General features: G+C 43.6%; 1 protein-coding gene across 1 annotated transcript in view; it reads left to right on the top strand.

Annotated features, from left to right (window-relative positions):
- FAIM2 (Fas apoptotic inhibitory molecule 2) overlaps positions 1-17,954 on the top strand; it is a 60,035-nt gene that overhangs the window by 17,110 nt on the left and 24,971 nt on the right. Inside the window, exons 3-8 of the mRNA XM_027844410.1 lie at positions 3,469-3,572; positions 3,946-4,010; positions 4,786-4,839; positions 14,386-14,436; positions 16,729-16,768; positions 17,643-17,680. Of these exons, the coding sequence (XP_027700211.1) occupies positions 3,469-3,572; positions 3,946-4,010; positions 4,786-4,839; positions 14,386-14,436; positions 16,729-16,768; positions 17,643-17,680 (352 nt within the window). The remainder of the gene's footprint in view (positions 1-3,468; positions 3,573-3,945; positions 4,011-4,785; positions 4,840-14,385; positions 14,437-16,728; positions 16,769-17,642; positions 17,681-17,954) is intronic.

The raw sequence follows: 17,954 nt of genomic DNA, 5'->3' as shown, positions 1-17,954 counted from the left end.
GTGTGGGTATGTACCTGGGATTTTGAATGGTTGGAGGGGAAAAGCAGAACCAAGGAATCATGGGAGTTGAATATCTAGATTAGATGGCACAGGGAAACAGGACCTAGGAATAGTGTCCTCTACACTACTTGCTGGTGACATCTCTTAATGTCTTCATTTTCTTTTGAATTCCCCATATCCAGCTCTATCTTGTTTCCCAGAAAGGGTATTTCACTGGGATAGACAGAAGTCTTGGTATTTCTCCAGCCTCAATATTCTGAATTTGATGGGTTCTGCAGCCCAGAACCAATCTCTACCCAGGGTTCTTTTTCCCTTTTGTCACATTCTCCTGTGCCCTGCTCTCCTTCCAGATTCTTACCTTATTCTTTCCTGCCCACAACTTCAGCTCCAGACCCATGAAATAGAGAGAAAGGGACTCAGAAAGTACCTACAGCTTCCCTAAGACTCCCCTTGTCCTCAGCTCAGTGTTAGGGGAAAAACTAGGGCTTAGGCCTCTTTATGGGTCATTCCAATCCACAGAATCTGTTTGCATAAAAGACACCATTTAGATGCTAGAACTGTAGCCAACTCTTTCTCCTCCCCCACTTTTTGTGACCATTCCTATCCTCATCACCAGTCTTAACTAAGGGAGTTGGAGGTTAAGGAGAGAAATAGGATTTGGGAGAAAGGGAAAGGAAGTAAACAAGCATTTATTAAATGCTTATTATGTGCCAGGCACTGTGCTAAGCTTTTCAGAAATATTGTCTCATTTAATTCTCACAACAACCCTGGGAGGTAGGTACTATTATGATCCCCATTTTATAGTTGAAGAAACCAAGGCAGATAGAAGTTAAGTGACTTGCCCACGGTCACAAAGCTAGGAAGTGTCTGATGTTGGATTTGAACTCAGATATTCCTGACTCCAGGCCCAGCTTCTGTCTGGGCTTAAGTGCAGAAGAATGGGTATAAAGTAGTCCCTTCCTCATCTATGAGTGAGGAATATAGGTTTCTGTTTCTACTCAATGCTGGAGGGGAAAGAGAGGACAGTAGAGAGGCTTAGAAGTTAAAGTTTCTAAGGACTCCAGAATTGCCTAAAAAGGTAACAGGGAGTTCCTCCAGACCTACCTCCAGACACTGCTATTTCAGGATGTCCCCGAGAGCATTACAGGGCAAGCAGCATCAGCCATCCACCCTTGAGGAATGGGCAAGGCAGAAGAAGGCTAGGAAGTTAGCCTACCTTCTTCTGAACCATTAGGCTGGCAAGGTTACTTGCCCCACAGCTACTTGAGTTGTCTGTGAAAAAAAGAAATTTAAAAATTAAATTTAAAAATTAAAAATTTTTAAAAATTAAAAAAAAAAAGCTATCTGTGGACCTTCTGGGACTTGGAAAGAATGCTGCCCATATTTGAAAATCACTCAATCCCTGAGTTGATCCTACCCCACCAAGCTACTTAACCTATAACCTTGACCATACTCTAGGCATTATCTTTATCTGATAAACCCACTAGGAGATTCTTTTAGTCTTGAATTCCACAAAGGGGATCAAGGTAATTCTGAGGTCAGGATGCGGCGTTCATCCGCCTCTGACAGTCTTCCTCACTAAGGACTAACTGAATCACAGGAAGTCTGGGATGTGTTGAAGGAGTGTAAAATTTAGATTCACGAAGTTTCTGCCCTCGTAGAACTTGTGGTCTATTAAGAAGACATAACCCATATACAAACAACTAAAATAAAAAATGATACGGAAATGCAAACAAAGTGACATCTTAGGTCCATGGCGGGGAAGGTTATTCATTATTGACTCTCAGGATTGAAGAAGACATCTTTGGCACTTGAGTTGGTGAAAAAAGGAAGAGCATTCCAGGCATATGGAGAAGTGAGAATAAAGGCTTCAAAATGGGAAAATGCACGGTGGCTACAGGGATGGACCACTGTTCCATCTGGCTAGAGTGCACAGTAACATAGAAGGAAAAGATGGCTGTAAAGGGTGGATGGAGCCAGATTGGAAAACCTGGAAACTAAACTAAGAGTTCAAACGTTTATTGTGTAACAGTGGGAAATCATTTTTGAGCAGAAGAGCAACGTGAACAGATTAATCAATCAGCATCTATAATTAGTGCCTACTGTGTACGTGGTGGGCACAAAAAGGGATACATCTGGCCATATTAGGAAGGATGGATTTAGTCAAGAGAGAGAGAATAGAGGCAGAAAGACCTTTCAGTAGACTATTGCAGTAGTCATTGTGGGTGGTAGTAGGTGAGTGGGGTTAGAGAGATAATATGAAAGCCAACAGAATTGACAGAACTTAATAATAATTAGGGCAGCTGGGGGCACTGTGGATAGAGCACTGGGCCTAGAGTCAGGAAGACTCCTCTTCCTTAGTTCAAATCTGGCCTCAGATGCTTACAAGCTGTGTGACCCTGGCCAAGTCACTTAACCCTGTTTGCCTCAGTTTCCTCATATGGAAAATGAGCTAGAGAAGGAAATGGCAAACTTTTGCCAAGAAAACCCCAGATGAGGTCACGGACAGTCGACACAACTGAACAATAACAACAAATAAAAATAATAAATTTATAAAACACTTACTATGTGCCAGGCACTGTGCTTTTATGATCTTTATTTTCTTTATTTTCTTATTTTATTATGTCATTTGATCCTCACAACAGCCCTGGGAGATTAGTGCTGTTGTCATCCCCATTTTACAGATAAGGCAACTGAGGCAAACAGCAAAGTGACTTGCCCAGAGTCACAGAGCTAGTAAGTATCAGAGGCCAGATTTGAACTCAGGTCTTCCTAACTCCAGGCCCAGCACTCTATCCACTGTACCACCTAGAAGTTGGCAATTGATTGATTGAATGTGAGAGATGTAGGGAAAGGAAGAGTTAAAAATAACTCCAAGATTACAAGCGTGAGAGATTGGGTGAATGGTGGTACCAGTGATAAAAAGAGTACCGATAGAATGAGTGGCAAGGTTTTTTTAGGGGAAAGAGAAAAAGCTTGGTTTTGAATGGGTTGAATTTGAGGACCTGTTGGCACATACAGTTAGAAATGGTTGTGGAAGATATAGGTCTGGCACATAGTAGATGCTTAATAAATGTTTGTTGATCTAACTTCAAGAGTGAGATCAGGGCTATAGATTTGGGAACCACCTGAATAGATGTGATGGGTCAAAGTCTATCAGGGGAGGTAGGATGTACCAAGGACCCAGAACAGAGAGACAAGGACTGATCAGTCAGTTGTAAAGCAGAGCTCTGGACATCAGTGCTGAGGGGAAGGGACCCTAGAATCTGGGAAATGATGCTGAAATCAGGGAAAAGTTCTTAAAGAGGGGCTCATGGAATAGCGTATAAATGAGGGAGAAAGGGAAAAGGGTTTCCAAAGAGCAGAATGAATAGCCTGATTGAAAGTTCAGGGATAGGGCAGACAGAGAAGGATGGGAAATAAGGACAAAGCCAACTGTGCTCCATGATCTGATGCCCTTCACTCCAGATAGCAGCCCTGGCTATGGAAGTGGCGGCTACTCTGGAGACCCTGAGATCTTCACCACTTTCAGCTGGGATGATCCTAACGTGAGAAGAGTATTTGTCAGGAAGGTAAGTAGTCCCTTTCCCCATAGCCCTATCCACATCTTTAGGGAAAATCTGGATATTTAATGTTCTGGTGGGCCATCCTCCTTTCTCCAAGCTGAATCGGCCCCTTCAGCCTTTCCCCAGTGGGCCTCACTTTTTAATCTCTTTATGTGGTTGCTTTTTGCTTCCTGTGATGGGCCCTGTCTTCACCCCTTTCCACTATATCCCAGAAGAGTAAGAATTTATCTAGTCCAGCTACTCAGGTCTTGGCTTGGGTCACCTGTTCATAAGACTGCATGGAAAGCTAGACTGCCTTCTATAACCCATGTGGATGGGCCGACCAGCTCATTTCCTATTGCTGACTACCTTTTCTTCCTTCTACCTTTGTTCCTAATAGGTCTACTCCATCCTAATGATCCAGCTGCTGATGACTGTGGGTGTTGTGGCTCTCTTCACCTTCTGGTGAGTCTGGCCTGTGGGTTCAGCCCACAGCTGAACAATAAGATTGCTCATGTTTGCTGGTCGGCACCACTACAGCAGGCACATAGGCTTGTTAAGCTAATGCACAAGGCGGTGAAGTGCATTAGATCTTGAATAATAATAACAACTACTAGCATTTATACAGTGCTTTAAAGTTTGCATATATTATCTCATTTGGGCCTCATAATAGCAACCCTGTAAGGAAGATGCTGTTATTGTCCAAGGCTATAAGAAATGGATTGACTTGCCCTGGATCGCACAGCTAGTAAATGTCAGAGGCAGCATTTGAACTCAAGTCTTTCTGACTCCAAATCCTGTACTATGCTACCTAGCAGCCTCCTTGAAGAGATTAGATGGTAGATGTGCAGGAAATCACGTGACAGGCCTAAAATATATAAGTGGCTCGGTTTCACTCTGGGGAGGAATTCTGTATCTCCTCCAAGTTTAGTGCCAAAGGGAGGGACCTGGGTGTTTTGGAGGTCCAAGGGGAAAGGTTTGAGAGGAAAAAGTGAGCAGGATCTCTTCTGGCCCCAGAATTGCCTAAAAGGATGATCCTGGCCCAGGACTCAGGCTTTCTGACCCATCCTCACACTAGGCATCTCAGGCAGTAGCCCTCCTCATACAGGAGAGCCAGGTTTGAGGGATATCATCTAGAGATTTTTATAAATGCTTGTTTTTTCATGGGGCTTAGGACAGGGAAAAATAAATATAACACATATCTAATCTCTCTCTGTCTCTCTCTCTCTCTCTCCTGCAGTGAACCAGTCAAGATGTATGTTCAGAGCAACCCAGCCTGGTACTGGGCATCCTAGTGAGTATAGCAAGTGGGCCTGCTCCTGGATTGGGTCAGGAAACCATTTCCTAGGGGATCTAGACATAGATATAGAGATTCCCCAGGAGCTCCCAAACTGCCTCTTACTAGCTAAGAAGTATCAGACACAGAGAACCAGGCTTCTAATGAGGGCCCATACACAAATATCCTGTGGAATGTTCCATGACCTCTGCCATTGGAGAGGGACTGGACCCTCTCCTTTTCAGAGAGGAGTAAACCAATCAAAGCCCTCAGAGGTTCTGATGGCAGAAATTTGAGACTCAGCAACACTAATAATGTAGAATTCTAAGACTTAGAGCTAGAAGAGGACCTTAGAGAAGTGATTTCCAAACTTTTATTAATTTTTTATGGAGTGTTGTCCATCTTTGTTATAATCAAAATGGCCACGCTTCTTCCATGTTTTTCATAAAATGACATTTACAAATGATTTCATTAGCTCATATTTTATTCAGATAAAATTCAAAATTCAGATAAAATTAAGAATTAAGATTATAGTTTTATAACACAAATCTTATAAAACATCTAATAAAAAGAGCATACCAGGGGCAGCTAGGTGGTGCAGTAGATAGAGCACCAGCCCTGAAGTCAGGAGGACCTGAGTTCAAATACGGCCTCAGACCAAACACTTGACACTTACTAGCTGTGTGACCCTGGGCAAGTCACTTAACCCCATTTGCCTAAAAAAAAAAGAGCATACCAAATAACAATCGTTGTATTGAGTTCATTGTCATAGCCTCATAGGCTAGGAGATAAAAAGGACTCTAGTGGTTATGTCTCATTTTACTATTAAGGAAACTGAGGCCCAGAGAGTAAATGACTGGTCCAAGGTCTCAGGCGTAATAAGGGTTACAGGCAGGATTTGAAACCAAATCTGCCTGGTCCAAATCTAATACTCCTTCCACTATACCATGCTGCCTCCCAAAGGTAAAGGGAAAAATACAACAGCCTCCAAAATCGTTCAGCCTCCATCCCAGGGCATTCTAGGTGTCTGGGATTTAGGTTGTCTCCCTACCCCAGAGTGGTGGCCAGCTGAAGAGAGGCATTGGCTTGGGAACCTCCTTTGTCTGACTCTTCACGACAACAAATCATGTTTCTATAGTGCTTAGATGTTAACAAAGCTAGACTTTACTCCTTGGGGATTATTTTCATCCCCTTAAGAAAGGTAAAACCCACTTAAAAAAGGAAACTCTGGTCATGGGGTCCTGGTTGTGAAAAAGAATATTGAACGGTGGTAGTAATTTTGGGGGTGATCACCTTAAGTGAACCTACTTAATTTTCCAAACAAATCCTAGCCCTCTAAGAAACAAGTGGGTAAAATGAGGGGAATGGGTTTGGATCAGTTGGGTAATTCTAGCTAAGTCTATGCAGGCAAAGGATCCAGATAATTCTAGCAAAAAAAAAAAAAAAATACGTGCTGGCCTCAGTTATAAAGGTAGACTGAGGTTGTACTGTTGTCTGAATGTCTAAACAATTTGCTCCTGTAAATTTAGCCTCTGGGAGTTCCTGGGGGCTGGGGCTGGAGCTGGGGCTGCGGTTGGGGAGTCAGTTGGGTGAGGGAGGAGAACAGAACTGCCGTCACCACAGTCTTAATCATTCAAGAAGTATTTACTGAGCACCTATGCTAGGCACTGTGGGTGATAAAGGAGAGGTGCCTGATAGGGTAATTGCCCTTTAAGAGTTTAAAAATACTGTGGGGGAAACAAATCACATGTGAAAAAGATAACTAGTAATACAAGGAAATATTTGATTAGTGCCAAATGACATTACAGGCTATGGGAGTTTACAGGAAGAAGAGGGGGAGTGGCAGGGTTAGGGAAGACTTCCTGAAGGAGGCAGGCATTCAAGAGTAGGCAGGGAAAAAGAGGTTGGGAAGGATATTCCAGGCAGAAGATCAGAGGCGCTGAAATGAGAATTCTCACTGTCTGTCCAGGCTTCAGTGAATGGGCCAGTCTGACCCAAACACAGCATTGACAGGATCATAAATTTAGAGTGGGAAGAGACTTCAAAATTTATCATCTAGTCTAACTGCCTCTTTTTACCCATGTGGAAATTAAAGCATCTAGTTGGTGCAGTGGATATGGTGCCTAAATTCAAAGACCTGAGTTCAAATCTGGCCTCAGATACTTACTAGTTGTGTGACCCTGAACAAGTCACTTCCCTGAGCCTTAGGTGGGAAGGGAGCAGTCATTAATTGAGCCCCTGCTATGTGCCAGGCACTGCACTAAGTGCTTTACAAATATCATCTCATTTGATCTTCACTGGGGAGGTAGATGCTACTATGATCCCCATTTTACAGTTGAAGAAACTGAGACAGGCAGAGATAAGTGATTTGGCCAAGGTTTTATAATTAAGTGTCAAGGGCAGGACTTTGAACCCAGGTTCTCTGTCTCCAGAGGAATCGTTCTTTACACGGCCACACTGAGTTAGTTTATGTAGGAGAGTAGCACGTTTGGAGAGGCAGATTGGGAATGGATGATGGAAGGCCTTTGGAATATCTAACAGAAATTAGGACTTAATCCTGCAGTGTCCTCCATCTTTCAGGGTATAGTGAGTGTCATTACCCCCTCATCCCCCTCCTCCTTTGGAAACCTGACACAAGGAAAGAGCCCTAGGCAGGTAACTCATTTTGGGAACAGATTGGCAATCCTGCTCCAAACTAGAGCTCTGAGCTACCCTAGAAAACAGTGGCAACCTCCAGGGGACGCAACAACATTCAACTGAGAAATGACAAAAATCTGTCAGGACCAAGGGTTCTTAACCTTTTTGTGTCCTGGACCCTTTTGGCAGGCTTGTGAAACCTATGGAACCCTTCACAGAAGAATGTTTTTTACATGGATAGGAAAAATGAAAAAATGCAAATTTGCAAATTTTTTGCAAAAATGCAAAAAAATGCAAATTTGCAAATTTTTTGCAAAAATGCAAAAAAATGCAAAAGAACCTGATTATATTGAAATATAGTTATAAAAATATTTTAAAAGGTCATGGGCTCCAGGTGAAGAGTATCCCCCTGCTCTAGAGCCATCTGCCCCCAAGAGTTTCAAAGCAACCAGAACTCTGCCCCCACCACCCACAAGAGTGCTAGACTAATTAAGAAGATTCTCCCACTGAAACCCAGATTGCAGATGCTCCCCTGATCCCAACTGTTGACCTTTCTTAAGAGAGCAAGGTTTGGAAGAAATCTCACCCTGGGGATATGTTATGTGTGCCGAGGAGGGAAGGACAGGTGCCCTAAGGGTTACTCCCGTCCTGCATGTGCTTCCAAGCTAATGAGGTCTCCCTGGGACCAGCAGCATGTCTGGTTGGCATGGTTCCCTCGTCATGTGCAGCATCCTGTGCTGGACCAGTCTGGCAAATAAGCTTTGGCCCACATAACCAGGGCTGCATGGAAATGAGGCATCAGGCCTAATGAGAAATGTAACCTCCCTGGCCCTAGTTCTCAGGGCTCCTCTGCATGGGTTGCTATGGGAATTTTTGTCTGGGGAAAGACTCAGACTGTCAGCTCCAATTGGGCTTCTCTGATCCAACTTGGTTGGGGGGCAAGGTGAAAGGGACCATGGGAGAAGCCTTGGGAGGGGTTTAGGGAGAGGATGTAACCTTGGGAAATAGTCATGTGGCCATCACAGACTGGGTAGCAGGAGAGAAATTTCTGTGAATTTGACTGCAGAAACCTCTTCCCCTGGCTACCAGGGAGGGGAGGGGGATACTGGGCAACATGTAGACATTAATCATGGTGTGCGTGTGTGTGTGTGTGTGTGTGTGTGTGTGTGTGTGTGTGTGTGTGTGTTTAATAAGATGGGGGTGGGGAGGAAAGAAAGGAGAAAAACCCAGGGCTGATGAAGGAGTGAAGCTTTAGTTTTATTTGTGTTGGCCCAAACCTTGGATTTCCATCCAGAGCATCATCCCCAATTCCTCCAGGCAGCCTTCCTTGGCTGGCCTCCCCAGAACTCCAGTCTTGTTCAGTCCTCTCAGCCCCCAGCACAGCTGTCAGGAACCCCGTCAGGCTGCTCTTCAGTTTTCTTTGCTTTCCATATCTGAGTTCCTGGGGAGTGTGTCTGGTTATCGTGGTTTGCACAGAATGCCCAGGACCCTCCACAGAGGGTTGGAGTACCTCGGAGGAGGCTGAGTAACAAAGGGGCCTGGCTGCCTCCATTTGCTGGACTTGCTGGCAAGTCCAATTTTCCTTTCCTGCCAGTCTGTAAACAGCCTTGAGGCTCAGGAACTCAGCCTGATCCTGGGAACTCTGTCTAATGCTGCTGTGGCTCTTCTCACCTCCCTTATGACTCAGCCTCTCCTCCTACCTCTCCACCTCCTTACATGGAGGAATGACACCTTCCCTCCTCAAGCCCCAACCAGCTGTCCTGACTTTTTCCAGTCTCCATCTTTCTCTGCAGTTTCTCTCCCTGTCTGAGCAAACCCTGAAGAGCTGTGGAAAGCCAGAGCAGGAGAAGCCAGGGCTTCCAGATGTGGAAGAGAGTGAGGTCAGCCCAAAACAAAATAACAACAACCCAACCTTGTAGATAAGAGTTGTGAGAGGCCCCTCTGAAGCATTTGATCCTCTTTCTTGAAGCACCATCCTCCCTCGCCTTCCATAGTACTGCAGGATCCTGGTTCTTTTCCTTTTCCTCAGGGTCTTTCATTGCTTCTTTTTCCTCTTAAATTTAGGTGTCCCTGAAGGTTCTACCCTCAGCTCCCTTCCCTTTTTTTTTTTTTTTTTTTTGTCTAGGCAATGGGGTTAAGTGACTTGCCCAGGGTTACACAGCTAGTAAGTGTTATGTGTCTGAGAGGTCGGATTTGAACTCAGGTCCTCCTGAATCCAGGGCCGGTGGTCTATCCACTGCACCACCTAGCTGCCCCTCCCTTCTCTTTCTGTAGTTTCTGTTGGCACTCTCCAATCCCACAGCATGTAGGTGGAAGATTCCTAAAAGCCTAAAAGAGCTGGGAGGGGATAATGAAAAGAGCACCAGATCTGGAGTTTGAGGACCTGGGTGCAAACCCCCAGCTCTGCTACTTCCTGGGTGACCTTGGGCCAATCATTTAACCTCAGTGTATTTCAGTTTTCTCATTTGTAAACCAAGGAGACCCTGAGGTCCCTCGCAGCTCTAAACCTAGGATGCTATGATCTCCAGACCCAGATTTCTAGCTGCCTGGTGGACATTAAATTCAATAGTATCCTAGTTTTAGGATGCCCTAAATTACATTTAGGGGAAGCTAAGGGTACAGTGGATAGAGTGCAGGCCCTGGAGTCAGGAAAACCTGAGTTCAAATCCAGTCTCAGTCACTCACTAGCTGTGTGACCCTGGGCAAGTCACTCAACCCTGGCTTCCTCAGTTTCCCCATCTGTAAAATGAGCTGAAGAAGAAAATGGCAAACCACTCCAGTATCTTTGATAAGAAAACCCCAAATGGGGCCACAAAGAGTTAGACATGACTGGAAAAACTACTCAACAATAACAGAGTAAGAGAAAATTAGAGATGAAGTTTCTGTTTCTTTAGTACCTTTTCCTAGAGGTAGATAATGAGAAATACTAAAATGTAATTACAATTTGACACCGGTAGGCTGTGTGTCACCTTATGTGCACACACTATGAGACCCTTGGGGTAGAAGTAACAGTCCTGAAGTGACTTCCCTATGGTCACATATACTCATATATATGCATATATAGTATTATGTATATTACTTGTATATATGCATATATACTCTCATATACATGAGAGTACACATATACATACATCCATATAAGAGTATAAAAATAAGTATATGTGAAATATATATAATATATGTGTATGTGAGAGAGAATTGAATCAAATATTCCTGATTAATCAATCAACAAGCATTTATCAAGGACTTAATGTGCCAGGCACTGACCACGCTAAGTGCCAGGGATACAAAGCCAAAAAAAAAATTGGAAAAAAAAGTTTCTGCCTCATGGAATTTACGTTCTATCAAGGTATAGACATAAAAAGTAAGGACAAAGTATAGGCAAGGTAAACACACAGAGTAATTGGGGAGGGCACTAGTAGCTGGGGAGATCAGGAGGAAAGGCTTCACATAGGAAGTGCCACTGGAGCTGTGAAGCAAACTTAAGGTTCCAGTCAATCAACAAAGATTTATTCTATGCTAGACACTGTGCTAGGCACTGAGGATGCAGAGAACCTCCAGCAGTGAAGATCCTTGTCCTAAGACATCACACACCTCTGAGACCTGCGTTGGCTCAGGTCACTGTGTAGACTCACAGAGACTGGCCAGCCAAGTGATGGTTGCTGGGGCTAAGTGTGAGGTTGAGGTAAACCCTGGGGTCTGTGATTTTTTTTTCCTCTTTTACATCTAAGCATGGATTTCTTCAGAGGCCTTTAGGCAATTTTTAAAATTTTTTTGGTGTGCAGCCTTGGAGATAGCAGGTAGAGTTGTGCATTTTTATTCAGGGTAGACAAGATAGAAGGTGGTACAAGGACTAGGTGCTAGGGACCATACCCAGACTAGGCTGGCCTTCTGCCCTCTCATCCTACTTCCCACCCTAGAACTAATAATCACCCAGAGGCCCAGAGCATGGGGGGTTTTGACTGAGAGCCTCATTCTATGCTACGCCCATCTCTTTCCTTAAGTCTTGTGATTTAGTCACTATCTTCCAGATCAAACCTCCTTCCCCTGTCATTACTCTTGGGTCAGCCCTCCCTCTCCCCAGTCTTTCTCCTTCTCTGCTTTGCCCTTCTGTTATGCCCCAGGGCAGGTACTAGTGACGTTGTTGGTCATGCTTTCTAGAGCGGTGTGCCCCTTTCTTTCCTGCTCACCAACACACCGGGACAGGAGGGAGAAAAGTCACACTGACTGCTTCCTCTGCACTGTCACTTCCCTGCCTCTCCCTTTGTCACCTTCACTTAAGCACCCATCCTCCTTTCAGGGTCACTCCCCTCCATCTGTACCATCTATACCACCCAGTGTGTATTCTTGTTGCTACAATCTACTGACCTCCAGGTCATTCTCCTTCCTTTCTTGAGGAGTTTAGCATTCAACTCACTCTCTACCCCATCCCCTGCCTTCAGTGTACCGATTAATGATTCCTCAAACATCCTGGCCTGACAGTTAATCAACTTCTTCAACTCTTATATCTTCACTCTATTTCATTTACCTTCAAGGATGCTCATACCTTGGATCGCACCATTTCCCATAATTCATATCACCTCCATTAACTTGGATTCTAAAATTATCCTCTCTACTTATAATTCTTCTAGCTTCTCCTCTGCCTTCTATTAATCAACATTTTGATAACTGTATTTCAATATCATTGGCTTCCTTTGTAACCTTGTAATTTTGTTTTATGCGTTTAAAAACATTTTTCCCAGAAGCAGTCTGTCAATTTCACCAGACTGCCAAAGGGATCCATGGAACACAAAAAAAAAGTTAAGAACACTTGTCCTCAAACTATTTTTAATATAATAAATTGTAATTATATCTTTTTTCCTGGGCCCTCTTTTCACCCTCCCTTGATTAAAACTGCTCTTGTGGGTTCAATATTACCTCTTTATGAATGACCCCCAAATCTCTCTACCTGACACTCTATTTCTAATTATAGTATGTTAGCTCTAATTCCATCTCACCAACTGCCTTTTGGACATCCCCACCTGAATATACCATAGACATCTCAAACTCAACATTTCCTAAACCCTTATCTTGGTCGTTATCTTTCCCTCAAAATCTAACAGTCCTCGAAATTTCCCTATTCCTTGATTCAGTCAGTCAAAAAGTTTTTATTAAGCACCTCCTATGTGCCAGACAGTTTGCTAATCTCTGGAAATATAAAGAAAGGGAAAAGATGGTCTCTGCTCTCCAGGACTTTACAGTCTAACGGGAGAGACAAACAACTACATACAAACAAGTTATACACAGTTATACACTGTGTATAAACAAATTATACACAGAAATAAATTGGAGATAATCAACAGAGGGAAAGGTGATCAAACTAAGGGAAGAATCAGAAAAGGATTCCCATAGGAAGATTTTATCTGGGACTTGATAGAAGCCAGGAATTAAAGTTAGGGAGGGAGAGAATTCCAAGCTTGGGAGATAGCCAGTGAAAATGCCTGGAGGTGCAGTGTTTTTGAGAAGTTCGATATGCCTAAAGTCAGACAGTAACTTAATAGCTTATGTGACCCTGGAGCAAGTCACTTAACTTCTGTTTGCCCCACTTTCCTCAGCTGTAAAATGGGGACAATGATAGTACCTACCTTGCAGAGTTGTTATGAGGATCAAATGAGATATTTCTAAAAAGTGCTTAGTATAGTGCCTGGCACATAGTAGGTATTTCATAAATATTTGTTCCCTTCATTCCCCAATTCTACAACTTTGGAGTGCCATATTTGACTCTTCAATATCCCTTCTCTACCCTATCCAGTCAGTTGCCAAATCTTATTGATCCTACCTCCTCAGCATCTTTCACCACCCTAGTTCAGGCTCTTCTTGTCCCGTGGATTATTGTAGTAACATCTTAATTACTCCTCCTGCTTCCAATTTTTCCCTTCTTCACAGAGCTGCCAAAATAATCATCCAAAGCACGGGAATGAGTATGTCATTCTCCAAGTCAAAATCCTTCTATGTAGCTCCTTAGAATCCCCCCAGATAAACTATAGACTCCTCAGTCTGGCATGTAAGACCTTCTACAATCTTATTTCAGCCTATCTCCTCAGACTTATTTCATATTAGTCCCCTTTATGTACCCTACCCTCAAGTCAAACTAGCCTCCTAGTTGTTCCCCAAGTACAGTATTCCATCTCCTGTCTTAGTGCCTTGGAAGAAGATGCTGTCCTCTCCATCCCTGGAAATCACTGCCTCCTCAACTCTGCTGCCCTGGACCCTTATTCCAGGCCCAGCATAGGTGCCACCTTCTTGGGAAAGCCTTCCCAAAGGGTACTGCACCCCCCAATCTGTTGTTAGCACTTTCTCCATCCTTAAACTATCTTGTATTTACTTACCTTACTCTATTCACTTTTACTTACCTTACATATACCACTTCCTCCTCCTACCACCCTCCCTTACCCAGTAGAATATAAGGCTCCCCCTCTCCACCTTCCCCCCCACCACCACAGCAGGGACTATTTCCTCACATAGGTGAGTGCCTGGTACTAGTAGGTGCTTAATAAATGCTTGTTGAATTGAGTTACATGGAAGTCATGGATGGCACCATGGTCTAGTGGAAAGAGCCCTAGTTTGAATACTAGTTCTGCTGCTCACTGCTTATAAGATACTGTACCTCCTCTCTGGGTGTTAGTTACTAATAACTAATAATTAAGAGTTGGATAGTAAACTAGACGATCTCTAAGGTTCCTTCTACTTTTAAATGCTACAATATTAAGCTTTCCCTACAGTCAAAAATCAGCTCTAGGGCTTTCTCACCTTAATCAGTTCTCTTAATTTCACCAAGGTTGTCCCTCTTGGGGAAGGCGTGGGATGGGGAGGGAAGGGAGACAGTTCCTGACTCTCCTGGCTCTGGGTACTAGATGGCTAATGTTATGTGTCTTCTCCTTCCCTCAGTGCTGTTTTCTTCATGACTTATCTAATCCTGGCTTGCTGTTCTGGACCAAGGTATGGTCATTTAAGGGGCAGCCAGATTGGGAGGAAAAATGAGATGTGAGGCAGGAAATTGGGATTTGGAACCCTAGGGACCCACGTTCTGCACAGCCCTCTGAAGATCCAGTTGTTCTGTATCTTCATCAAGACCTCCTTGTGTCCTGTCTTTATATAGACTTGAGAATGGGGGGAAGTCTTCAGGAAGTGGTATGATATTTAAGGAAGCAGGAAGGATCTAGCCCTCTGGTATAATTACTTAGTCAACAGTCATTTATAAAACACCTACTGGGTGCCAGAAACTGGGCTACTGGGGATATCATAACAAAAATGAAATAGTTTATGCTCTCAGAGAGCCTATCTTCTATGGGGGGAAATATCATATACATACACACATGTACATTGTATGTAAACATGTATTATGCATATATATGTGGTATATACAAAATAAAAGGCATTGGGGGAAAGCACTAGCAACTAGGAGGTCAGAAAAATTTTCTTTATAAGGTGGCACTTGAGTTTTAAAGAAAATAATGGATTATAAAAGGCAGAGGTGAGAAGGGAGTTAACTCTAGGCATGGGAGACAGCTGTGGAGATGGGAGATGGAATTTCACATGTGAAGAATAAGAAAGCCAGTTTGGTTGGACCACAGAGTGAGGCAAGGGCAGTAATATGTAATATGGTTGAAAAGGTAGGTTGTGACTAGGTTGGGAAGGGATTTAAATGCCAGGGGAGTTTGTAACTGATCCTAGAGACAATAGGTGGCAACTAGAGTTTACCAAATAGAGGAGTGACATGTGCATTATTTAGGGAGATCACTTTGGCAGTTACCTATGTGGAGGATGGGTTGGAGAAAGGAGAGACTTGAGACAGGAGACAAATTAGGAGGTTCTTGCAGTAGTCCATGGAAGAGTGATAAGGACATGAACTAGGGATGGTGGTTATGTGAGTGGAAGGAAGGGGGAAGATACCAGGTGTTAGCAAGGTAAAAATGAAAAGATTTAGTAACTGAATAGATGTGTGGGGTGAGGGAGAGTAAGAATGAGAAGTCAAGGATAATAAGAAGCCAAAGTTGTGAAACTGGGGGCCTGCAAGAATGCTGGTGCCCTTGACAGAAATAGAAAAGTCAGGAAGAGGAGTAGGTTTGAAGGGAAAGAGACTAGGTTCAATTTTTGCCATGTTGAATATGAGATGCCTACAGGACATCTGATTGGAAATATCCAACAGGCAGTTGGTGATGTGAGACTGGAGAACAAAGTAAAGACTAGGGAGATAGCTGGATAGTTAGATAGCTGGATAGCTGATTAGATAGATGGATAGATGGGTGAGCGGATGGATGGATGGATGGATGGAGAAAGAGAGATAGGAGAGTCATCTGCATAGGGATAGATGATAACTGAATTCATAGGAATTGTTGAGATCTGCTAGGTGAGAATGTATAGATATGGAAGAGAAGACCAGGATACAGCATTGGGGTATACACAATAAGATAATGTGATATGTTGCTCCAGCAAAAAAAGACTGAGAAAGAGTAGTCAGACAGGAAGAAAACCAAGTGAGTACCGTTTCACAAAAATCCATAGAAAAGAGTATTTAGAAGGAGAGAGGTGGTCGACACTCAAAGGCTGCAGAAAGGTCTACAAGAATGAGAACAGCGAAAAGATAGGGCAACTGAGAGATTGTTGGACTTTGATCAATACCTTGGCTAACCTTAATGCCAGAGGACCAATGATGAAGCACGCCATTCACCTCCTGACTGAGAGATGATGGATTAGAGGTGTAGCATCAGACACATTTGCAAGCATCACCAATATGGGGATTTGTTTTACTTGATTCTGTTTATTCATTACAAGAGAAGGCTTTTATTTTAAAATTGGGGTGGGAGACTTAAGTGGAATAGAAAGGTAATGATAATGATGCCAGAATAAGAGAAAAAGGGGTCACTGAAGCATTTTTAAAATGTATAAAAGATACAGAAGGAAGTTCAGAGGGAGGCAGTCAAGCGGGACAACTTTGAAACTCAAGAGTTGAAGTTACTGTAAACTCTTTAAGAACCAAGCTGTCCAAAATAGAGATTTGCAATTTCATATGTAGTTTTTTCTTTTCTTCTTTATGTATAGAAATGTTCATATTTGTTGGTATTATCAAGTTCAGGATAACATTTTTTAAAGATTTCTAAAAGTGACCGGTTGAATGGTGAGTTAGGAGCCAGGTTGCACAGAGTTGAGATGTGAGTGAGAAGAAAGAACGTGAAAAGGGCTCTAGGGGATTTATGGGCCTACCTCTGATCGCTGTGATTTGGATTACAGGAGATATTTTCCCTGGAACCTGATTCTCCTGAGCATCTTTGTAAGTGAGAAAGCAGGGGCTGAGGGTGGGCTGGGACAAGGGCTGAGCAGGTCTCATGTATGAGCATGGTCCTCCCATCTCTCTGAGGTTCGAGAGTCTAAAATTTAGAGGCAGGATACATCAGGACCAGAATATTTCCACTCAGAGGAATGGGTTGAGACTTAAGGGACCTTTAGATTGGGGGTGTCCTTTATGATGTCTTTGGGGACAGACAGAGCCATTGCTATCTCGATTCTCCTTTTAAAAAAAGCCCCAGTTCCTACCATCCCCTGCCCCACATACACATGAATACACATACACACAGGTCCTTGTGCCTTTCTTCTAATCCGTTATCCAGTGGTTTATAAAAATAATCTCAAGAAGGACTTTGGGTTTAGGGTAGGTGTGGTAAAGAGAGGGATAGGGTCTTGGGGTGGGGGTAAGGAGCAGAGATTTAAGTTAGGGATGGGCTGAGAAGTAGAGACAAGATGATGATAAGGAAAAAACACCCTAGGCAAATGATCCCAGTTCCTGGAGGTTAGGGTAGTTTTGGACCTGTGTCCTGGGGCAGTTTTTGTGTAGGATTGATGTCTCTGTCTTCCACACCTGACCTCCAGTGGGGATGACCAGGGTTGTACTGGACCTTTTAACTAGAACCCAGACCACTGAGTGAAGCTGCCAGGATTAGGATCTGGCCTAGGTCAGAGACTGATGACATTCATCCCTCCTGGGGACTAAGGAATGGGATTAGGGAGTGGGGACAGTAATACCGGTGGGAGGAAAGAGGGACAAAACACAAGTGACACCATGAGTGATATGACTCAGATAAAACGAACTTGTGTCCCAAAAGCCCAAGCTCTGGGGGCTCTCCCTTCTAATTTATTTCTCATTGCAGACCCTGTCCATGGCCTACCTCACTGGGATGTTGTCCAGGTAATGAAAAGAGAAGAGGTGGGGGATAGTAGAATTGTAATTCTGGGAAATGGAGAGACCTGGCCTACCTTTTCCAGACTGACTTCTCAGTTTACAACTGCCTGCATCAATCCTTCGTTCTAAGAGGGGAGAGGGCAGCCAGAGCTAGAGCCAAATCTCATCAGTTTCATGTCTCCCCACCAAGTAGCTTATATTTCCTAAACTTCCTAAAACCGCCAAGGCAAAATCACACACACACACACACACACACACACACACACACACACACACACAC

This window comes from Vombatus ursinus, unplaced genomic scaffold (assembly GCF_900497805.2).
Source record: "Vombatus ursinus unplaced genomic scaffold, bare-nosed wombat genome assembly UNPS02014941.1, whole genome shotgun sequence".
Taxonomy (NCBI): domain Eukaryota; kingdom Metazoa; phylum Chordata; class Mammalia; order Diprotodontia; family Vombatidae; genus Vombatus; species Vombatus ursinus.
Note: the sequence above shows the minus strand (reverse complement) of the source record. Positions and strands in the feature narration are given on the sequence as shown.